Here is a 22276-nt window from a genome sequence, read left to right on the forward strand (position 1 = left end):
TTTATAAAAATATACAAAGAAGGTGAGAAAAATTTGTACCAATAAGACAACATAGAGAAGTTGGAAAGCAGGACTGGTTTAACGATAGATGTGAAAAGGCTAGAACAAGAAAAGAGGATGCATGGAAGAGGTGGAGAAGGAAAAGACGGATTAAGCAGTGGGAAAGTTACAAAAGAGCAAGAAATGAATATGTGTTGATTAGAAGAGAAGAAAGAAAGAAACAAGAAAAGGATATAATTGATAAATGTAAAGACCAACCAAGGCTTTTTACAGACATGTGAACAACAACATCAAAAATAGAGAAAGTATTGAAAGTTTAGAAGTAAATGGAGTATACAGTGAAGATCCCAGGAAATGGCAGAGGCTATGAATGGATGCTTTCGGAAGGTATTCACAAAGGAGACTGCTTTTGACAAACCACTGGTAATGGAACAGAAAGGGATTATGAAGGAGTTTCAAGTAACTGTGGAGGAGATCAAGAACATGATGGGGAGTTTAGAAGTGAGAAAAGCTGTGGGACCTGATGGGGTATCAGGATGGATTTTAAGAGAATGCAGGGAGCAATTGGCAGAAAAAGTTTGTGAAGTAATTGATGCCTCATTAAGGGAAGGTGTAGTGCCCCAAGACTGGAAAAGAGCTAACATTGTCCCAATCTATAAATCAGGTAACAAGAGAGACCCATTGAACTATAGACCAGTGTCACTTACAAGTGTGGTAGCTAAGATGTGTGAGAGGGTGGTGAAGACTAGATGGACAGACTTCTTGGAGAAAAATGACATACTTTGTGAGTGTCAATTTGGTTTTAGGAAAGGGCGTTCATGCACGACAAACCTGATATGTTACTATTCGAGGGTGATAGATGTAATACAGGAAAGAGATGGTTGGGCTGATGGAATATATCTGGATTTAAAAAAGGCCTTTGATAAGGTACCACACCAGAGACTGATCTGGAAACTTGAAATGGTAGGAGGAGTGCATGGCAGTTTACTAAAATGGATGGAAGACTTTTGGTAGGAAGAGAAATGAGAACAATAATTAAGGACAGACCATCAGAATGGGGATTGGTGGAGAGTGGAGTTCCACAGGGATCAGTGTTGGCACCAGTAATGTTCGCAGTCTACATAAATGACATGGTGGATGGGGTGTCCAGTTATGTGAGCCTATTTGCAGACGATGCAAAATTGTTAAGAAAAGTGAGATGTGACAAAGATTGCGAACTACTCCAGGAAGACTTGGACAGAATATGGAAATGGAGCTGTACATGGCAAATGGAGTTCAACACGACAAAATGCAAGAAAATAGAGTTTGGCAAGAGTGAAAGAAGAATCAGGAGTATGTACAAGATAGGAAATGAAGACATAAAACCAGTCATGAAGAAAAAGACCTTGGGGTGACAATTACCAATGACCTATCGCCAGAGAGACATATAAACAAAATAATTGGAGAAGTATTGAACTTATTGAGGAACATAAGAGTGGCGTTCGTATATCTAGATGAAGAAATGATGAAGAAAATAATTACTGCAATGATAAGACCGAGGCTTGAATATGCAACAATACAGTGGGCTCGAACTTAAAGAAACACATAAGGAAACTAGAGAAAGTACAGAGGGCTGCAACGAAAATGGTGCCTGACTTAAGAGATTTGACTTATGAAGACAGACTGAAAAGAATGCAACTTCCAACCCTGGAAAACAGAAGAGAAAGGGAGACCTGATAGCAATATACAGAGTGATGATTGGCATGGAAAAAATGGATAGGGAAGATCTGTGTATGTGGAATGGAAGAATGTCGAGAGGGCATGGGAAAAAACTAAAATGGCCACTTATAGGAGAGATGTGAAAAATATAGCTTCCCTCATAGAAGGGTGGAAGCATGGAATAGTTTAGACGTGGAAGTGGTCAACGCAAGGAATATTCATGATTTTAAGAAAAGCTGGACATTAATAGATATGGAGACGGGACAACACGAGCATAGCTCTTTTCCGTATGTTACAATTAGGTAAATACAATTAGGTAAATACACACACACACACACACACATACAAAACAACAAATTTTCTAATCTCTCTCTCTCTCTCTCTCTCTCTCTCTCTCTCTCCTCTCTCTCTCAAGAGAGAAGCGTCCACTTTCCTCTTCGAAGGCGATATAGTGACTTAAAAATAGCAGCATAATACACAAAGACGACAAGTATGGCAAGCTTGTACGAGTTTCCCGTGCTCGGGCGCGCGGCACTACCACCCGTATATCATACAGGCGGGCTTTTTTAACATCCGGCGCGAAGGGGTTAAGAAGGCTGGTGAGATCATATCTTCCTTGCAAGCTAACCTGAACTTGTGACTTTGCAATGGATAAAATGATGCGCCCTTTGTTTACATTCCACAGGTTGCCGGCTAGCATATTTCCCGCTCAATTCTCCCTCCCTTCATAAATTTAAGATCATCAACATCATAAAGTTACTTATATACATACATTAGTGTACATTATAATGACTTAGTCTTAAATTAAACTGCTTAAATGTTTAACTTCATAAATTTTATTTTCATTAAACCTTTTACTATACTATGATGTTCTCTCACTTTGTTTACTCTCAATGGAAGCTCAAGTCTGGGGTTAAACTTGTTATAATTGGTTCGCGTAACGAAAATTCACTTAACGAAGGGTATTTTAGGGACATAATTCCTTTGTTAAGCGGGGGTTGCCTGTATATATGTACAGTGGAGATTCAATACTCAAACTTAATTTGTTCCAAATGGCTGCTCGAGTATTAAAAAGCTCAACTATTGATACCTATAAATCAGGTAATTCGTTCATCTTAGTAAAACCTCAAGTTTATAAAAATTTCAATGTATTTTCTTTATAATTTTGATTTCTACTAACCATAATTGAAGGCTGGTGATGGATAAATTAGAAGAAGAGGGAAGAAGGGTGAGAAGGAGGAGGGAGGTCACCAGAGGACAAGTCACCATCCATGAAAACGTCTTTGTAACTTTTCTCCTGTTATTATTCCTGTGAATCCACTAGTGAAGGGATTTGTCTCACTAACACTTGCACTCTCCCCAGATTCCTTATTTTCACCACCAATAAAGCTCTTTGATGCCACTGTAAATTTCTAAATGAAAAACTGCCAACAGAACACAGAAGGATGTTATTTTTCTCAAGACTGCCGCAGGACTCAAGATGTGCACAGGTATTTGATAGACCGGATTATTGGTATTACTGGTATTACCAGTAATACTATATCAGAACAGGACAGTGACAGTTGCGAGAAGGGAGAGGACAGAGCTTTGTATATGATGAAATGTACGGCCATTTGATTACCAGATATTTTTCACCACTAATAAACCTTTGGTGTTAATGTAAGTTTATAAATGAAAAACTACAGACAGAATGCATTAGAATGTCATTCTGATGATCGCGGCACCACAACTGGTGGAAGAAGGGGAGGGAGGGAGGGAGGGAGGGAGGAGAGAGAGAGAGAGAGAGAGAGAGAGAGAGAGAGAGAGAGAGAGAGAGAGAGAGAGAGAGAGAGAGAGAGAGAGAGAGAGAGACCAGGGAGCCTTTGTTCACAACCATGTGTGTGGACGTTCGATTATCAGGTATTTTTTCGAGTATTAAATTGAACTCTTGCATTTGAGTATTGAAAAGTTCAAGTATTTAGATGTTTGAGTGTTGAGTTTCCACTATATATAGTAAGTCCTCGCTATACGGTACATATGCATTCCTGAAAACCTTACCGCAAATCAAAATTACCGTATACCGAACCCATTATAACATGTAATAATAGAAGATGCATTCCAGCACATCTAAAGTCACCCCTACAGACATGAAAATACATGAAATTAGTCATATAAAATAATGTAAAGTACTGCACAAAAGAAATAAATAGAAAATGTTTTTATTTATCTTTCACTCGCCACGTATTCTATCAGATGATGTCCCTCCTGAGGCTAAAGGACAGTGGGGATTTCAGCCCTTACTCATCTTCCGCTGAGTGGGCAGATGAGGCTCAGCTCTGCAGATCCGTTGCATTCTCCGCAACTTTTTTTTTATAGCCTCACGATTCTTTAATACTGTCCACGCTGTTGAGTGGGCTAGGCCCAAGATGTATCTTCTCCCTGCTCTTTCCTCTTCAAAATATCTAATTTTATCTCCAATGTCAGACTACTCCTCTTTCACTTTGCCTTTTCAACTCCAGCAGTGTCTGCAGAATGTTTTGGGGCCATTATGTATGCGTCACTGTGCGTCGTGACAATAATATCCACAAAAAACACAGTGTAAGGATTTCACTTGTGTTCAGTGGGAAACGCGGGAAGAGACTGATTGTTGTGGTGGTGTGATGACGCTATGGTACGCTGAAAACAAAACAGAAGTGGATACCATATCCATGAATTTTCTTACTGTAAATCAAATCGAGGTTAGTAATTACCAAACACCGTAACTGTGAATTTACCAGATAACGAAGTACTGTATAAGGAGGACTCTCTCTCTCTCTCTCTCTCTCTCTCTCTCTCTCTCTCTCTCTCTCTCTCTCTCTCTCTCTCTCTATCTATCTATCTATCTATCTATCTATCTATATATATATATATATATATATATATATATATATATATATATATATATATATATATATATATATATATATATATATGTAAACATATACATGGGGCTGCAAAATAAATTCCAAGATATTGTAGAACGTAATATTCACCATGGGATTAAAGAGTTGTATTTTATTTTCGGAATATAAGATGACTCCTTGATTTAAGGAGCCTCAAAATTGGCAACAAAGCTCATCTTATACTCCGGCATATATGGCATATTTGTGGAATCGTTACACCTAGCCCATGAGACATCCACAGGGAATGTCCCCAGCCTTTATGGATTGATTTGAATGGGGAAAATTTATTTGATACATGATCAAGTTGAGTTATGAGATCTGCTACAGAATTAATTAAACCTGGAAGTCAAGGTACCACTGAAGTCGTTTAATTTTGACAATCATCACCTCAAGACCTTGATAGGCTGGAATCAACCAGCCTACCAGCGGTTTATCTCAGGAACTTCACACTGCATGATGTGGCAAATCTCTGCAGTGTGTTGCTCCTCTGTGCTATCATACCAATTCAACAAATCACTAATTATTTGCAATATTGTGTAATGAGAACTGACACCTGAAACACTAAGGAAAGTTCTACAGACATACCAGTCAGATTGTAACTCCACAATGAAGTTTTCTACAGCAACAATGGGATGTTGAGGATGGATCCGTCCTGTGGATCTGAGGTAGTTGATCCTTCCCTCAGCAGCGCTGAGTGCTGCTTCAAATCCAACTGGCTGAGCTGCTATTCCCTGCGCCTCGGTCTTCATGCCACTGAAACATTCAACACACTGTAAACTCACAATCACACCTGTTGCTCATTAACCTATACTTTTTTGTCATTGACATGTTCATGACTTGTGACAATAAATCTACAGCCATACCACAAGTTCCAATACATACATAAAAATTTTTTTTTAACTATTTACCTATTCTCTTATATATTCATACAAAATTCTAGTTTAACATATAAGAATGAAGAATCAGTAACATTCTTTACCATACTGTGGCTTTCCCAAAACTCATCTGGAAGGCTTCCCTAATTGCACCAACTTTGACTTCTTTGTCAGATGCAACAATAATATCCATGTCTCCGCCAGAATCTGTGGACACAATGGAATCCACTGTTGTAGGAGAAAGAAAAAGAAAATAATGACTGAATAATGTCAACTTCTAGGTAGACAAAGATACAACAAAACTCTTTTCCAAGGTAATTCAAGTAAGGCCTTTTGATATAAACTTATTAGGAACATTTGTTTATCATACATTTGCTTTCTTCTCCCCCCTTTTCATCACCAATCACTGTATCACATCTTTCTGGCTGCTATTCCCTCTTATTCTGTGACTAAACTATTTCCCTCATCTACACATTAGCTGTTCTACACTAAAAATCTCAACTGGATATTTTCCAATTCTTCTCTCACCAAAACAATTTACAAACTTTTATGTGTTTTGCATTGTCTCTGCCAGAACATTTGCCCTTTCCAGGACAGTCTGTTAGAAGGAAGAAATAAGGGAAAAATCTTTTGACTTCATCTTGTTTAACCCTTTATCCTCTAAGAATGTATGAAGTTGAATATCCCCTTACATGGGTGCAGTACTCCATATATGCATTCTTCTTAAACAATATGGAGTCAAAAGATTTTTCCCTTATTTCTTCCTTCTAACAACAGACTGTCCTGAATCTCTCATCACCACAGTTACATGTTTTACTATTTTGTATTGTATCATCATTTCTATCATTATTCTTCTTCTGAATGTGTTAATTACATGCCTTTCCCCTCTCCTGTTGCTTCGATGCACAGAAATGTCTTTTTCACCCTTTCTGTTTCCCTCACTATTGCACAAGTTAACCATTATCTACACTCTTTCACCCTTTCTGCAGCTAATCTTTGAAACTTCCTGATTTTGTACTGTCCCATGTATGCTAGTGACATGAACTATTAAATGAGAAGCACCTCTGAAACTAAACTGGCAGAATCACTAATGACTGTCCTGTTTCTTTGGGTGTGGCATTCTAAGCCCTAGACCAGCATCCATGACATAGAAAAGAGAGAGAGAGAGAGAGAGAGAGAGAGAGAGAGAGAGAGAGAGAGAGAGAGAGAGAGAGAGAGAGAGAGAGAGAGAGAGAGAGAGAGAGAGAGAGAGAGAGAGAGAGAGAGAGAGAGAGAGAGAGTTTTTCAAATACAAGATAGTTCATTAATCCCTTGAAGATTGTTTCCACTACAATACAATGAAATCATATAATTACGTAAAAATTCCTTCATTTGGGGATCGAGGGTAGTAATCATTGAGTCCATGGAGGTCTTTGCTCGCTCTGCTACACGATGTCCAACATTGGAAACAGTGCCACGAATCCAGCCAAACCAGCCACGACCTTCCTCCTTCTTGGCAGATGCCACCACACCAGGTGAACCAAGGTCAACAGAAGCAGTGGCATCTGCATTACCAGCACTGCTTGGGAAATAAGCACAATCATAACTACTTCCTGAAGCATAAGGATCACTACAATAGAAACTAACTTCAGCTGAAGGATGCATCACTGCATAAGTGTCTATATGGCTTTGTGATTTGCTGAGAGAAATGTTAGCTTGCTCCTGCTGCACTACCAAGCAGGGAGGTGTTGGGGGAGGAGGAGGACAATGAAGGGGATTGCCGGGTACATACAGAGGGTAGCTGTGGTGGCGAGAGTGTGTTTTCTGCCTGAAGGAAACAAAAGAAAGAAGATAACAATATCAGATTAAGAGAATAGACTGATCTTTGATTACTAACAAAAAGATCACAGTTATTTTTCTAAGACATGAAGCTTTTATTTTCCCTTTATCCATGCTTGTATATGTGTTTACTCATATTGCCAGTATGCTTCCAAAACTTTTCATCTTAAACCCTACTAGCACTTTGATGTCAGCAATCCAATATCATTTGAATTCTGATGCTTGTCCAATGCCCACTTTCATTCACTTAAAGAGCTTACTTATGCTACAGAAAGTTTTTTCAGGGATTTCTGTACCTATTCTTAAAAAATAATACATCAGAAACTTAATGAGAAAAACAAATCTCAGAAAGAAAGAAGGAACATTATTTGTTCATAGAGTGAGATTTTTTTTATGTAAGAGAGGAGTAATGACCAAGGGCAACAAATATATAAAGAAAAAGGCCCACTAAGTTGCCAGTCTCCTTACAAAGCTGATAGAATTAACCAAAGGATAGGGACAAATGTCTTGAAACCTCCCTTTTGAATGAAGTCAAGTCATAAAAAATTGAAAATACAGACACAGACAGGGAGTTCCAGAGTTTACCTGAAAAAGGTATGAAAACTGAGAGTATTGGTTAACTATTGCATTAAAGAGTTGGACAGAATAGGGGTGAGAGGGAGAAGAAAGTCTTGTGCAGCGAGGCCATAAGAGGAAGGGAGGCATGTAGTTAGCAAGATCAAACGAACAGTTACCATGAAAATAGCAATAAAAGATAGCAAGAGATGCAACATTCTGGCAAAGAGAAAGAGGCTGAAGAGAGTCAGTTAGAGAAGGGGAATTGATGAGACGAAAAGCTTTTGATTCCACCCTATCTAATAAAGCTGTGTGAGTGGAACCTCCCCAAACATGCAAAGAGTACTCCACACAAAGGTAGATAAGGCCTTTGTACAGAGTTAGCAGTGGAGGAGGCAAGAAAAACTGGCGGGTATGCCTCAGAATGCCTAACTTCATTGAAGCTGTTTTAGCAAGAGATGACATGTGAAGTTTCCAGTTTAGATTATAAGTAAAGGACAGGCCGAAAGTGTAGAAGACAGGGACAGCTGAGTGTCATTGAAGAAGAGGGGATAGTTGTCTGGAAGGTTATGTCGAGTTGAAAGATTGAGGAATTAAGTTTTTGAGGCATTGAACACTACTAAGTTTTCCCTGCCAAAATCAGAAATCTTAGAAAGATCAGAAGTTAGGCATACTGTGGCATCCCTGCATGACCTGTTGACTTCCTGAAGGGTTGGTCATCTCTGAAAAGATGAGGAAAAGTATAGGGTGGTATCATCAGCATACAAGTGGATAGGGTAAGAAGTTTGGTTAAGATCATTAATGAATAATAGGAAGAGAGTGAGTGAATGGACAGAATCCTGAGGAAAACCACTCGTAATATATTTAGAAGAACAATGGCCATCTACCTCAGCAGCAATAGAATAGTTTGAGAGGAAATTTGAGACAAAGTTGCAACGAGAAGGATAGAAGCTGTAGGAGGGTAGTTTTGAGATCAAAGCTTTGTGCTAGACTCTATCAAAGGCTTTTCATATGTCTACCATGACAACAAAAGTTTCACTGAAATCTCTAAAAGAGGATACCCGAGACTTAGTAAGGAAAGCCAGAAGATCACCAGTAGAGCAGCCTTGACAGAAGCCATACTGGCAATCAGATAGAAGATTGTGAAGTGACAGATGTTTAAGAATCTTCCTATTCAGGATATTTTCAAAAACTTTAGACAAGCAAGAGATTAAAGCTATAGGACAGTAGTTTGAGGGATTAGAACAGTCACTCTTTATAGGAACAGGTTGAATGTAAGCAAACTTCCAGCAAGAAGGAAAGGTAAAAGTTAACAGAGTTTGAAGAGTTTAGCCATGCAAGGTGAAAGCAAGGAAGCAAAGTTTTTGAGAAAGATAGGAGGGATTCCACAATGTCCATAAGCCTTCCGAGGGTTTAAGCCAGCAAGGGCATGGAAAGCATCATTATGAAGAAGTCTAATTATTGATTGCATGAAATAGTCAGGGGCAAGAGGAAAAAGGCCAGAATCATCCAAGGTAGAGTTATTAGCAAAGGTTTGAGGGAACAGTAGAGCTTTGGAGATAGAAGTGATGGCAGTGGTGCCATCAGGATGAACTAAAAGAGGGAAAAATGAAGAAGTGATGTTATTGGAGATGTTTTTGGCCACATGCCAGAAGTCTCAAGGGGAGGTGGAGTTTGAAAGATTTTGAGATTTTCTACATATGAAGGAGTGGTTGGCAAGTTGAAGAATAGACTTAGCATGATTCAAGGCAGAAATATAAAGTGCATGCGATTCAGGTGATGGAAGGCTCAAGCACATTTTGTGGATAACCTATCTATCATGCATAGAAAGAGAACAGGCTGAGTTAAACCAAGGTTTAGAAGGTTTAGGTTGAGAAAACGAGAGATGAATGTACATCTCCATGCCAGACCCAGACATTATCACCTCTGCTATACATTCAGCACAGAGAGATGGGTATCTGACACAGAAACAGTAATCTTTGCAGAGAAAATCAGCAAAATGCCAGAGGCACCTCTGCCTTGGGAGATCCTGAGGAGGGATAGGAAAAATAGGGCAAGATATAGATATGAGGTTGTGATAGGAGGAGCCCAACAAAGAAGATAAGGTAACATCATAAGCAGAAGGATTAGAGGTACGGAAAAGGTCAAGAATGTTGGGTGTAACTCCAAGATGGTTAAGAAAATGAGTAGGGTGTTGCTCTAGATCATGGAGGATAGCAAAGTTGGAGGTCCATCAGAATGGTCAGTGTAGGAAGAGGAAAGCCAAAGCTGGTGGTGAACACTGAAATCTCAAAGGATGGAGGTTTCCACAAAAGGATAGAGGGTTAGAATGTGCTCCACTTTGGAAGTTGAATATTCAAAAAATTTCCTATAGTCAGAGGAGGGGAGTTAATGAGACAAAAAGCTTTTGATTCCACCCTATCTAGTAAAACTGTGTGACTGGATCCCCCCAAACATGCGAAGAGCACTCCATACACAGGCGGATAAGGCCCTCATACAGAGTAAGCAGTTGGAGGGGTGAGAAAAACTATTAACAGATTTAGGAGAAGAACAGTGGCCATCTACCACAGCAGCAATAGAACGGTCGGAAAGGAAGCTTGAGATAAAGTTGAAGAGAGAAGGATAGAAGCCGTAGGAGGGCAGTTTTGAAATCAAAGCTTTATGCCAGACTCTATCAAAAGCTTTTGATATGTCTAATGCTACAGCAAAAGTTTCACCAAAACCTCTAAAAGAGGATGACCAAGATTCAGTAAGGAACGCCAGAAGATCACCAGTAGAGCGACCTTGACGGAAGCCATACTGGCGATCAGACAGAAGATTGTGAAGTGACAGATGTTTGAGAATCTTCCTATTCAGGATAGATTAAAAAACTTTAGACAAGCAAGAGATTAAAGCTATAGGACGATAGTTTGAGGGGTTAGAACGGTCACCCTTTTTAGGAACAGGCTGAATGTAGGCAAACTTCCAGCAGGAAGGAAAGGTAGAAGTAGATAGACAAAGTTGAAAGAGTTTGGCCAGGCAAGGTGCAAGCATGGAAGTACAGTTTTTGAGAACAATAGGAGGGACCCCATCAGGTCCATAAGCCTTCCAAGTATTTAGGCCAGTGAGGGCATGGAAAACATCGTTACGAAGAATTTCAATTGTAGACATGAAATAGTCAGAGGGAGGAGGAGAGGGAGGGGCAAGCCCAGAATCGTACAAGGTGGAGTTGTAAGCAAAGGTTTGAGAGAAGAGTTCAGCTTTGGAGACAGAAGAGATGGTAGTGGTGCCATCAGGATGTAATAAAGGAAGGAAAGATGAAGAAGTGAAGTTATTGGAGATGTTTTTGGCTAGATGCCAGAAGTCTCGAGGGGAGTTAGAGTTTGAAAGATTTTGACATTTTCTATTTATGAAGGACTGTTTGGCAAGTTGAAGAACAGACTTGGCATGATTCCGGGCAGAAATATAAACTGCGTGAGATTCAGGAGATGGAAGACTTAAGTACCTTTTGTGGGCGACCTCTCTATCATGTATAGCACGAGAATAGGCTGAGTTAAACCAAGGTTTAGAAGGTTTAGGTTGAGAAAAAAAATGAGGAATGTACGCCTCCATGCCAGACACAATCACCTCTGTTATGCGTTCAGCACACAGATATGGGTCTCTAACACGGAAGCATTAATCTTTTCAGGGAAAATCAGCATAATACCTCCTCAGGTCCCCACAGGTGGCAGAGGCAAAACGCCAGAGGCACCTTCGCTTTGGGGGATCCTGTGGAGGGATTGGAGAAATATGACAAGATACAGAAATGAGATTGTGATTGGAGGAGCCTAACGGAGATGAAAGGGTGACAGCATAGGCAAAAGGATTAGAGGTGAGGATGAGATCAAGAATGTTAGTCATGTCTTCAAGACGGTCAGGAATATGAGTAGGGTGTTGCACCAGTTGCTCTAGGTCATGGAGGATAGCAAAGTTGAAGGCCAGTTCACCAGGATGGTCAGTGAAGGGAGATGAAAGCCAACGTTGGTGGTGAACACTGAAATCTCCAAGAATGGAAATCTCAGCGTAAGGGTAGAGGGACAGAATGTGCTCCACTTTGGAAGTTAAGTAGTTGAAGAATTTACTATAGTCAGAAGAGTTAGGGGAGAGATAAATAGCACAGATGAATTTAGTTTGAGAGTGACTATGAAGTCAAAGCCAGATGGTGGAAAACTCGGAAGACTCAAGAGCGTGGGCACGAGAGCAAGTTAAGTCGTTGTGTACATAGACGCAACATCCAGCTTTAGAGTGAAAATGAGGATAGAGAAAGTAGGAGGGAACAGAGAAGGGGCTACTGTCAGTTGTCTCAGACAGCTGTGTTTCAGTGAGGAAAAGAAGATGAGGTTTAGTAGAGGAGAGGTGGTGTTCCACAGATTGAAAATTAGATCTAAGACCGCGAATGTTGCGGAAGTTAATGTACGTAGAAAAAGTTGAGGAGGTGTCAAGGCATTTGGGGTCTTTAACAGGAGAGGCATCCGACCTGGGGACATTTTTGGTCCCCTCCTCAGAAGGGGACTCCGAGGCATTATTATAGGGTCCCACTTTTCTTTTAAATTTTTATTTGAAGTGAAGGGTGTATGTGTGGTAAGTGCATGTAGTTTTGTGTGAAGAAGGAGAGTTGTCTTTAGAGGGTAAGCTGTGACTGCCCCTTTGAGTTGTGAGACACAAAGGAAAACGTTCAGCGAGATCACAACTGTAGTAAAACTAAATTGTACTGACCTGTAAGGTGTTGTTTGCCATTCTGCCAGATTTCCAACCAAAACCAAAAGTCTATACTACTCATGGTTCTTTAATTACAGTATTATCAACAAACGGAATTCTAAGAATATTCTGACTATTTCATTAAATAGCAGGCGATACAAATAAGCGTTATATACCAAGTCAAACGAAGGTATTTCATGGACATGTATGACAATGTGGCATGGCAGGACAGGCGACGTTGCCAATCGACCCGAGGAGGGATTTCCCCTGGGGGAAGGGGGAGGAGTCAGGTCACCACGCAGGTGCAAATCGACTCACTTTTCATCTGGTCACCACTATGGAAGGATACACTGACGCATTCTCATCTGTGTGTTGTACAGCCAAACCAAAAAGTTTGTCTACAGAATTAATAAATAAAGCTTGCAAGGACCACTTTCACCAATAAATCAAGCGAGGAAAAGGATAGCAGATGCAGCTGGTATATCTGAAGGCACAGTGAAGAGGATTTGTCCCAGTGCAAACAAGATATACACCACACAGCATCACAACCTTATCAGCGTTTCTTTTCCCCACTCATTATATTCCACTGGGTATCTCAAGAGGACATAATAGTAAATATTTGGTAAATTATCAGCCTCATTTTCACTTTTATAACCAGCACTTTTACTATATCTAATTTACCTATGGCATCTTCATGTCTTGTCCATCATTTATATTTTTTTAGCGAAGTCATGCATTGAAATAAATAAAGAAGAGTTATTCCGTTTTCCTTGAAGTAATGAGAGATATGGCAGAGTCGCACGGATTATAGGCCTAGCCCTATGGGTCAGTACAATTTAGTTTTACTATAGCTTTAATGGAAGGTTCACAGCACCCCCTGAACTAGTGGTATTAGATCTCACTGGGAGTAAGTTATTGTTTCGGTAGGTGTCTACTACCTTCTCCTGGGTAAAATTGATTGAAATGCCACTCTTATATTAGTCAACATTTTATATGATAGTCCAAATATTTTGCTTATGTGTTTTTTGGGGCTCAGATTTTCCTGTATGATCACTCTCAGATATTTTTCTTCTTTAGTCTTCATTATTTGTTCCTCTCCCATCAAACAGCTCCATATCAGTCTTCTCTTACTCTTTCTTAGTTTCATTATGTGACATTTCTTGGCATTAAACTCCAATTTCCACTTCCTACTCCACTCATAGCTCTTGTTTATATCTTCCTGCAACAGTAGACAGTCCTCTCTGGTTTTGATAACTCTTAGCAGCTTTGTATCATCAGGAAATAAATTTATATAACTGTTTATCCCAATGTGAATGTCATTTACATAAATCTGAAACATAATGGGGACTAACACTGACCCTTGTGGCAATCTCTGATCACAGTTCTCATTTCCCTATCCTTCAAATATGTTCTCTAGTTTCCAAAATAGTCTTCCATGTGGGACTTTTTCAAAAGCCTTTTTAATATCCAAGTATACTGTGTCCACCCATCCATCTCTGTTTTCAAGTCCTGCAATAACTCTCAAGTAAAAGTTTGGTACACATGACCTCCCTGTCCTGAATCCAAATTGTCTGTTCAATATGACTTGCTCCTCTTCTAAAAATTTAACCCATTTTTCTTTTGTAATTATTTCACACAATTTCCCAAAGACACTTGTAAGTGACACTGGTCTGTAGTTTAGCAGTTCAGTTGCCTTTCCTCCTTTAAATATCAGAATTACATTGGTTCTCTTCCACTCTAGTGGAATTTTCCTGGTGTGTGTGTGTGTGTATTTACCTAGTTCTAGTTTTACAGGGCCTGGGCTTTATGCTCGTGTGGCCCCGTCTCCATATCTACACTTATCCAATCTTACTTTAAAAGTATGCACACTTGTTGCAGACACCACTTCTTCATTTAAACTGTTCCACGTCTCAATACATCTCTGCGGGAAACTATATTTTTCTCTCAGACATCTTCCTTTTCTCAGCTTTTTACTATGCGATCTTGTGCTTCAGATGTCATATTTTTCTCTCAGGATCAGTTTCTCATTATCCACTTGGTCCATTCCGTTGATCAATTTATAAACTTGTATCAGGCCTCCTCTCTCCCTTCTTTGTTCCAGGGTTGGTAGATCCATAGCCTTTAATCTCTCCTCATACGTCATCCCTTCAAATTCTGGAAACATTCTTGTAGCCATTTTTGTAGTCTCTCCAATTTCCTTATGCGTTTCTTTTTATGAGGGGTCCACACTACTCCTGCATATTCCAATCTGGGTCTTATTATAGTACTTATCAATTTCTTCATCATTTCTTTGTCCATGTAGTGAAATGCTATTCCAATATTCCTTAGCAAATTATATGTTTCTCTAAAAATTCTATCAATATGGCTTACTGGTTGATTGTTTTCTTCCATCGGCACTCCTAAGTCCTTTTCCTTTTTAACTTTCTCCAGTTCTACTCCATCTCACATCTTATAGATTCCCACAGGTCGTCTTTCACTCTTTCCCATTTCCATGACATGGCTTTTGTTCACATTGAATTCAACTTCCCACTTTTTACTCCATTCCCAGATCTTATTTAGGTCTTCTTGCAGTATTTTACAATCCTCTTTTTGCTTTATAACTCTGCACAGTTTCGTATCATCCGCAAACAGATTTATGTAGCTGTTCACTTCTTCTGGCATGTCGTTAATATAAATGAGGAAAAGTATTGGTGCCAATACTGACCCTTGTGGCACTCCGCTTTCTATTGCTCTCCACTTGAACTTCATATCTTTAACTACCGTCCTTATTTCTCTCCCCCCTCAAATAATTTTCTATCCATCTCAATGTGCTTACTTTTAAGCCACCCTTCTCCTCTAACTTCCACAGTGTGTGTGTGTGTGTGTGTGTGTGTGTGTGTGTGTGTATTTACCTAATTGTATTTACCTAATTGTAACATACGGGAAAAGAGCTATGCTCGTGTTGTCCCGTCTCCATATCTATTAATGTCCAGCTTTTTCTTAAAATCATGAATATTCCTTGCGTTGACCACTTCCACGTCTAAACTATTCCATGCTTCCACCCTTCTATGAGGAAGCTATATTTTTCACATCTCTCCTATAAGTGGCCATTTTAGTTTTTCCCATGCCCTCTCGACATTCTTTCATTCCACATACACAGATCTTCCCTATCCATTTTTCCATGCCAATCATCACTCTGTATATTGCTATCAGGTCTCCCCTTTCTCTTCTGTTTTCCAGGGTCGGAAGTTGCATTCTTTTCAGTCTGTCTTCATAAGTCAAATCTCTTAAGTCAGGCACCATTTTGTTGCAGCCCTCTGTACTTTCTCTAGTTTCCTTATGTGTTTCTTTAAGTTCGGAGCCCACTGTATTGTTGCATATTCAAGCCTCGGTCTTATCATTGCAGTAATTATTTTCTTCATCATTTCTTCATCTAAATATCTGACGCCACTCTTATGTTCCTCAATAAGTTCAATACTTCTCCAATTATTTTGTTTATATGTCTCTCTGGCGATAGGTCATTGGTAATTGTCACCCCAAGGTCTTTTTCTTCATGACTGGTTTTATGTCTTCATTTCCTATCTTGTACATACTCCTGATTCTTCTTTCACTCTTGCCAAACTCTAATTTCTTGCATTTTGTCGTGTTGAACTCCATTTGCCATGTACAGCTCCATTTCCATATTCTGTCCAAGTCTTCCTGGAGTAGTTCGCAATCTTTGTCACATCTCACTTTTCTTAACAATTTTGCATCGTCTGCAAATAGGCTCACATAACTGGACACCCCATCCACCATGTCATTTATGTAGACCGCGAACATTACTGGTGCCAACACTGATCCCTGTGGAACTCCACTCTCCACCAAGCCCCATTCTGATGGTCTGTCCTTAATTATTGTTCTCATTTCTCTTCCTACCAAAAGTCTTCCATCCATTTTAGTAAACTGCCATGCACTCCTCCTACCATTTCAAGTTTCCAGATCAGTCTCCGGTGTGGTACCTTATCAAAGGCCTTTTTTAAATCCAGATATATTCCATCAGCCCAACCATCTCTTTCCTGTATTACATCTATCACCCTCGAATAGTAACATATCAGGTTTGTCGTGCATGAACGCCCTTTTCTAAAACCAAATTGACACTCACAAAGTATGTCATTTTCTCCAAGAAGTCTGTCCATCTATTCTTCACCACCCTCTCACACATCTTAGCTACCACACTTGTAAGTGACACTGGTCTATAGTTCAATGGGTCTCTCTTGTTACCTGATTTATAGATTGGGACAATGTTAGCTCTTTTCCAGTCTTGGGGCACTACACCTTCCCTTAATGAGGCATCAATTACTTCACAAACTTTTTCTGCCAGTTGCTCCTGCATTCTCTTAAAATCCATCCTGATACCCCATCAGGTCCCACAGCTTTTCTCACTTCTAAACTCCCCATCATATTCTTGATCTCCTCCACAGTTACTTGAAACTCCTTCATAATCCCTTTCTGTTCCATTACCAGTGGTTTGTCAAAAGCAGTCTCCTTTGTGAATACCTTCCGAAAGCATCCATTCATAGCCTCTGCCATTTCCTGGGATCTTCACTGCATACTCCATTTACTTCTAAACTTTCAATACTTTCTCTATTTTTGATGTTGTTGTTCACATGTCTGTAAAAAGCCTTGGTTGGTCTTTACATTTATCAATTATATCCTTTTCTTGTTTCTTTCTTTCTTCTCTTCTAATCAACACATATTCATTTCTTGCTCTTTTGTAACTTTCCCACTGCTTAATCCGTCTTTTCCTTCTCCACCTCTTCCATGCATCCTCTTTTCTTGTTCTAGCCTTTTCACATCTATCGTTAAACCAGTCCTGCTTTCCAACTTCTCTATGTTGTCTTATTGGTACAAATTTTTCTCACCTTCTTTGTATATTTTTATAAATTCCTTCCACTTTTCATTTGCTCCTTAGCACTCTTGAATTTCATCCAATTTGTCTCTTGAAAGAATTTCTTTAGGTTTCCAAAATCTGTCTTGGCATAATTCCATCTTCCCACTTTATATTCTTCATTTCTTCTAGATTTCTCTTCATCTATCACCTTGAACTCCAAAACTGCATGATCACTCTTTGCTAAAGGGCACTCCACCCTCATCTCCTCAATGACCATTGGCTCTGTACTAAAGACCAAGTCCAGTCTTGACGATGCTCCCTCTCCTCCAAACCTAGTATCTTCTTTGACCCACTGAGTTAACACATTTTCCATTGCCAGTGTCAATAGTGTATTTCCCCATGTTGTCTCTGATCCTTCCATTGACCAGTCCTCCCAACACACCTCTTTACAATTAAAATCTCCCATCATTATAGTTCGTTCACAGCCACCCAACATTTCTTCCAGACATGTTCCTGTATCACTTATCATTTCTTCATATTCCTGTACTGACCATGCATTTGTCTTAGGTGGTACGTACACCACTATGTAGTGCCTCTTTTTCCTTCATTAGTTTCTGCTCTGATCTTTAGCACTTCTGCCTTTCCCATACCTTCTTTCACTTGATCCACCTTTATATCTTTTTAACCAGCAACATCACTCCTCCTCCCATCTTACCTACTCTATTTCTTTTCCAAACATTATATTTCCTTCTCCAACCATCATCAGGTCTTCTCCCTCTCTCAGTTTTGTTTCAGTAAGACCCACAATATCTGGGTTCTTGTCCCTCAAGTAATCGTTGAGTTCTAAAATCCCGATATCACTCCATTTATGTTGGAATACATTACATTCCGCTCATACGTAAGTTTCTTTAGTCCTTTCTTGCTGTACTTTTCTGGGTTATGAACCACTTCCTCAGTCTCATATCCAAGATTCTCCAGAAAAACTCTTTCTTCTCCTCTTCTGTCCTCTCTTCATTTTTTTCAAAGCCTCCTTTCTCAACTCATTTAACATTTCTCTTTCCTTTTCACCGAGATCTCTTCTCAACCAAATCTTCCTTGTTGTTTCCTGCTGGGCTAGCCTCCATGACTTCTCCACCAATTCATCTACATCCTTTTGTGACTTAAGTTTGATTCTTATTGGCCTCATACCTTCTCTTGTGAACTTTCCAATTCTATGGAAGTCCTCTATTTCTTGTACTAGGTCTTTTCCTCCTCCTGCACCACATTAATGATATTATTTATCACCTTTTTATGTTTTCTCTCTCTCCATTTTACTCGGTGTCTTATCCTCCTCCACACCAAATATCACCACACATCTCTTTTTGTCTACAGTTTCCCTCACCAATGTCTCATTTGATTTAATAACCTTCACCACTTTCTCAGCAATCTTCTCTTCTATGATCTGTTGATCTATAATTTCAGCAAGGCCCAAAGTTTTCTCCCCAGACTCTTTGATTTCCTTTTCCAGACTTGCAACTTTGTAATTTACCTCCTTTCTTTCCACTTCCTGACTTTTTTCCATTCAGCCTGCTTCTCCATCACTTTTCCTAGAGATTCTCCACATTTTTCGCAATTCACTTTAATTAGCTTAACTTCCTCTTTCAGTACTTCATTTTCCTTCTTCATATCGGCACACTCTTTCATTACATTGTCATAACTCGTTTCCAGGCCCCATACTTTTCAAACAGTTTTCAATTTTACCTTCCAACTCCAGAATTTTCTTCACATAAGCGCTCTTCTCCATTATTCCTTGAAATCCTGTGAAGTCTGATTCATCTTTCGAGTTCACGGCCGCCATGTTGCGCAGATGTAAACAAACCAGCTGATGGCTCAAACGCAGGCTACAGTTTATATTCACCTTCCCTGGACATTATTTTGCTAATCAACAGTTAACATGACTATATGGAGACGGGACAAACGTGTGTGTGTGTGTGTGTGTGTGTGTGTGTAATTCACTGTTTGATCTGCTGCAGTCTCTGACGAGACAGCCAGACGTTACCCTACGGAACGAGCTCAGAGCTCATTATTTCCGATCTTGGGATAGGTCTAAGACCAGGCACACACCACACACCGGGACAAGGTCACAACTCCTCGATTTACATCCCGTACCTACTCACTGCTAGGTGAACAGGGGCTACGTGAAGGAGACACACCCAAATATCTCCACCCGGCCGGGGAATCGAACCCCGGTCATCTGGCTTGTGAAGCCAGCGCTCTAACCACTGAGCTACCGGGCCGTGATGGTGTGTGTGTGTGTGTGTGTGTGTGTGTGTGTGTGTGTGTGTGTGTGTGTGTGTGTGTGTGTGTGTGTGTGTGTGTGTGTGTGTGTGTGTGTGTAATTCACTGTTTGATTTGCTGCAGTCTCTGACGAGACAGCCAGACGTTATCCTACGGAACGAGCTCAGAGCTCATTATTTCCGATCTTGGGATAGGTATGTGTGTGTGTGTGTGTAGGAAGTGCTTGTAGTTTTGTGTGAAGGGAGAGAGCTGTCTTTAGAGAGCAGGCTGTGACTGGAACCTTTAGCTGTGAGACACAAAGGGAAACCGTTCAGTGAGTTCACAGTTAGCTTTGATGGTGAGTTCACAGCACCCCCTGAAATGATCCAGACCAGAACTGGGCAAACCAGGACCAGTCCAGATCAGAACTAGTGCTATTTAACCACGCTGGAAGTAAATTATCATTTTGGTAGGTGTCTACTACCCTCCTCCAACAAGTGTGCCATTGTAGCCATCATCTTAAGTGATGGCTACAAGAAGAGTATTACACAGGAATGACTAAAGTTCATCTGCACCGCTTCTTAAAACTAGTAATAGTTTCCTACATACTGCACACATAAAGAAGTAAGGAATGTCATCTTTTGGTATTGTCTGTTTTTGGAAAACAGCAAGTAGTGATGGTCATATCATACAGAATTCTATTCAATAAGTTAAACAAATATTTTGCCTAACAAAAATAAGCAAATATTGAATATTTTCTATGAATGGCTGTATAGGGCAAAACTTTACAACCTACAGTGTTTCCTGGATTTTTTGACACAGTCTTGTCTATCATATTATATGTTAGAAGTCTATAGATGATGAACACATGAGGAATTTACCTACTCGAGGCCTTTTGGCTGTGTAGTGATGGGACTTGACTTGTTTAGGGGCTGTGGCTATGTAGCATTGATGCTGTGGCTGTGTAGTGATGGGACTGATTTTTACCTGTTTGGGGGCTGTGGCTGTGTAATGATGGAACTGTTTACCTGTTTAGGGGCTGTGGCTGTGTAGTGATGGGACTGTTTACCTGTTTGGGGGCTGTGGCTGTGTAGTGATGGGACTGTTTACCTGTTTGGGGGCTGTGGCTGGCAGGTGACAGCACTCGTCATATCGGGTGGTTGAGGTTGTGATTCCATGGTAGGCTCTGCAGAGGGGCTTTGTAATGACATGGGAGGAAGAGGAGGAGCAGGATAAGGAGAGACTTCTGAAGGTACAAAAGTACTGCTTGAGGGTCCTGTCCCTGGAGGTGAAATGCCAACTCCGGGATTAGCTGAATAAGGAAAGGCCATTTCAGGATGGGAAACAGCAGAACTACCAGATGGAGGGACAGAGGGACTTCTTGGAGCAGGAATTGATGAGTTAGTAGTGGGAGTGGAAGGGGAAGTGAAAGGAGGAATAGATGGACCGTGAGGGTGAGAAACTGATGTACTTGGAGGAAGAGGAACAGATTTTCCAGGAGAGGGAGCAATGGAAGAACTTTGCGAAAAAGATTCAGGAGGGACAGAAGTAGCAGGAGTAGCTGATGGGAGGGGAGAGGTTAAGAAGGAGGGAAGTGCTGATGGAGGTGCAACATTTGTCAGTACTGAGCTGCTTGGTGCTGATGGATCTGAAACAAAAGAGTTGCTTCAGTACAACACATGAGGATTGCTGTATATATCAGCTAATAAGAAGCCTTTCAGTTAAGAGGACCCTGAATATTCATTTTGAATTCAAAGGTTTTAACTTCTATGTGATATAAAACAAACCCAAAATACCAAGATATGTGACTGTAAGAACAACGAGCACATTTACTTTGAATTCCTTCACTGTTAGGTGAAGATAACAATCTGTTTCTATTTTCATAACATTCAAGGTTCACTGAGCAACTTTTCTACTTTCCTAATCAAGGCCTTACTTTATACTCTGGCAAAGTAACAAGTTGTACTTACTGGTATTTAATATATACTTCTATAAAATCACACCTGCCAGGAAGAAATTACTTATTGACAACATTTATATTGCCATGTACTGTACCAAAACAAGCTTGTGATTGGTCATACACCAAACCTGGCAACACGCACAAGATTAACTGCTTTCCTTAGTAAGATGCAATTATTCCTTGAGGTAAATCTATTTTCACACACCCTTTTACGCTTTGAAAATTTTCTTAAATATTACAACTAGAATTACGTGAAGAAAGATAACAAAAGTATATGATGTACAAACTTTATCACTCCTCTGGGCTTTGATATTGTTACTGTTTATGACAGATCTATTTATCTCTCACAACAGGATTGGTCTAAGAAAAAGTGTTGGTAGGTTCTACCAGATATTAAGGTTTTTAAATATATAATATTGGGATCTAACAAGGGTCTGAATTCATAGGAGAGAGCATCAAATGTCAGATGAAACCCTTGAAACAAACTCTTGACTTGATATTTAGAGCTTATTTATCTTTCTTTTTTTCAATGCCTACACAAACTGAGATGCATCTTATAAGCTATCAAATACAGTATCTTAAGCCCTTCTTACTTGCTAAGATAATTTTATATCAAATCTGCATGATG

General features: G+C 39.9%; 1 protein-coding gene across 11 annotated transcripts in view; it reads right to left on the minus strand.

Moving 5' to 3' along the window:
• Positions 1–22276, minus strand: part of LOC123515623 (protein PRRC1-like) — an 84099-nt gene that overhangs the window by 34072 nt on the left and 27751 nt on the right. For 4 of the 11 annotated variants that reach the window (XM_045274413.1, XM_045274418.1, XM_045274420.1 and 1 more), the window contains 5 exons: positions 20799–21336; positions 7266–7301; positions 6850–7055; positions 5599–5701; positions 5205–5372 (listed from right to left, as the gene is read on the minus strand). In XM_045274413.1, the coding sequence (XP_045130348.1) occupies positions 5205–5372; positions 5599–5701; positions 6850–7055; positions 7266–7301; positions 20799–21336 (1051 nt within the window). Of the gene's footprint in view, positions 1–5204; positions 5373–5598; positions 5702–6849; positions 7302–20798; positions 21337–22276 lie in introns of all 11 variants that reach the window. The other 7 variants (XM_045274422.1, XM_045274421.1, XM_045274423.1 and 4 more) reach the window with 4 other exon arrangements.

The sequence above is a fragment of the Portunus trituberculatus genome, chromosome 39 (genome assembly GCF_017591435.1).
Source record: "Portunus trituberculatus isolate SZX2019 chromosome 39, ASM1759143v1, whole genome shotgun sequence".
NCBI classification, from domain to species: Eukaryota; Metazoa; Arthropoda; class Malacostraca; order Decapoda; family Portunidae; genus Portunus; species Portunus trituberculatus.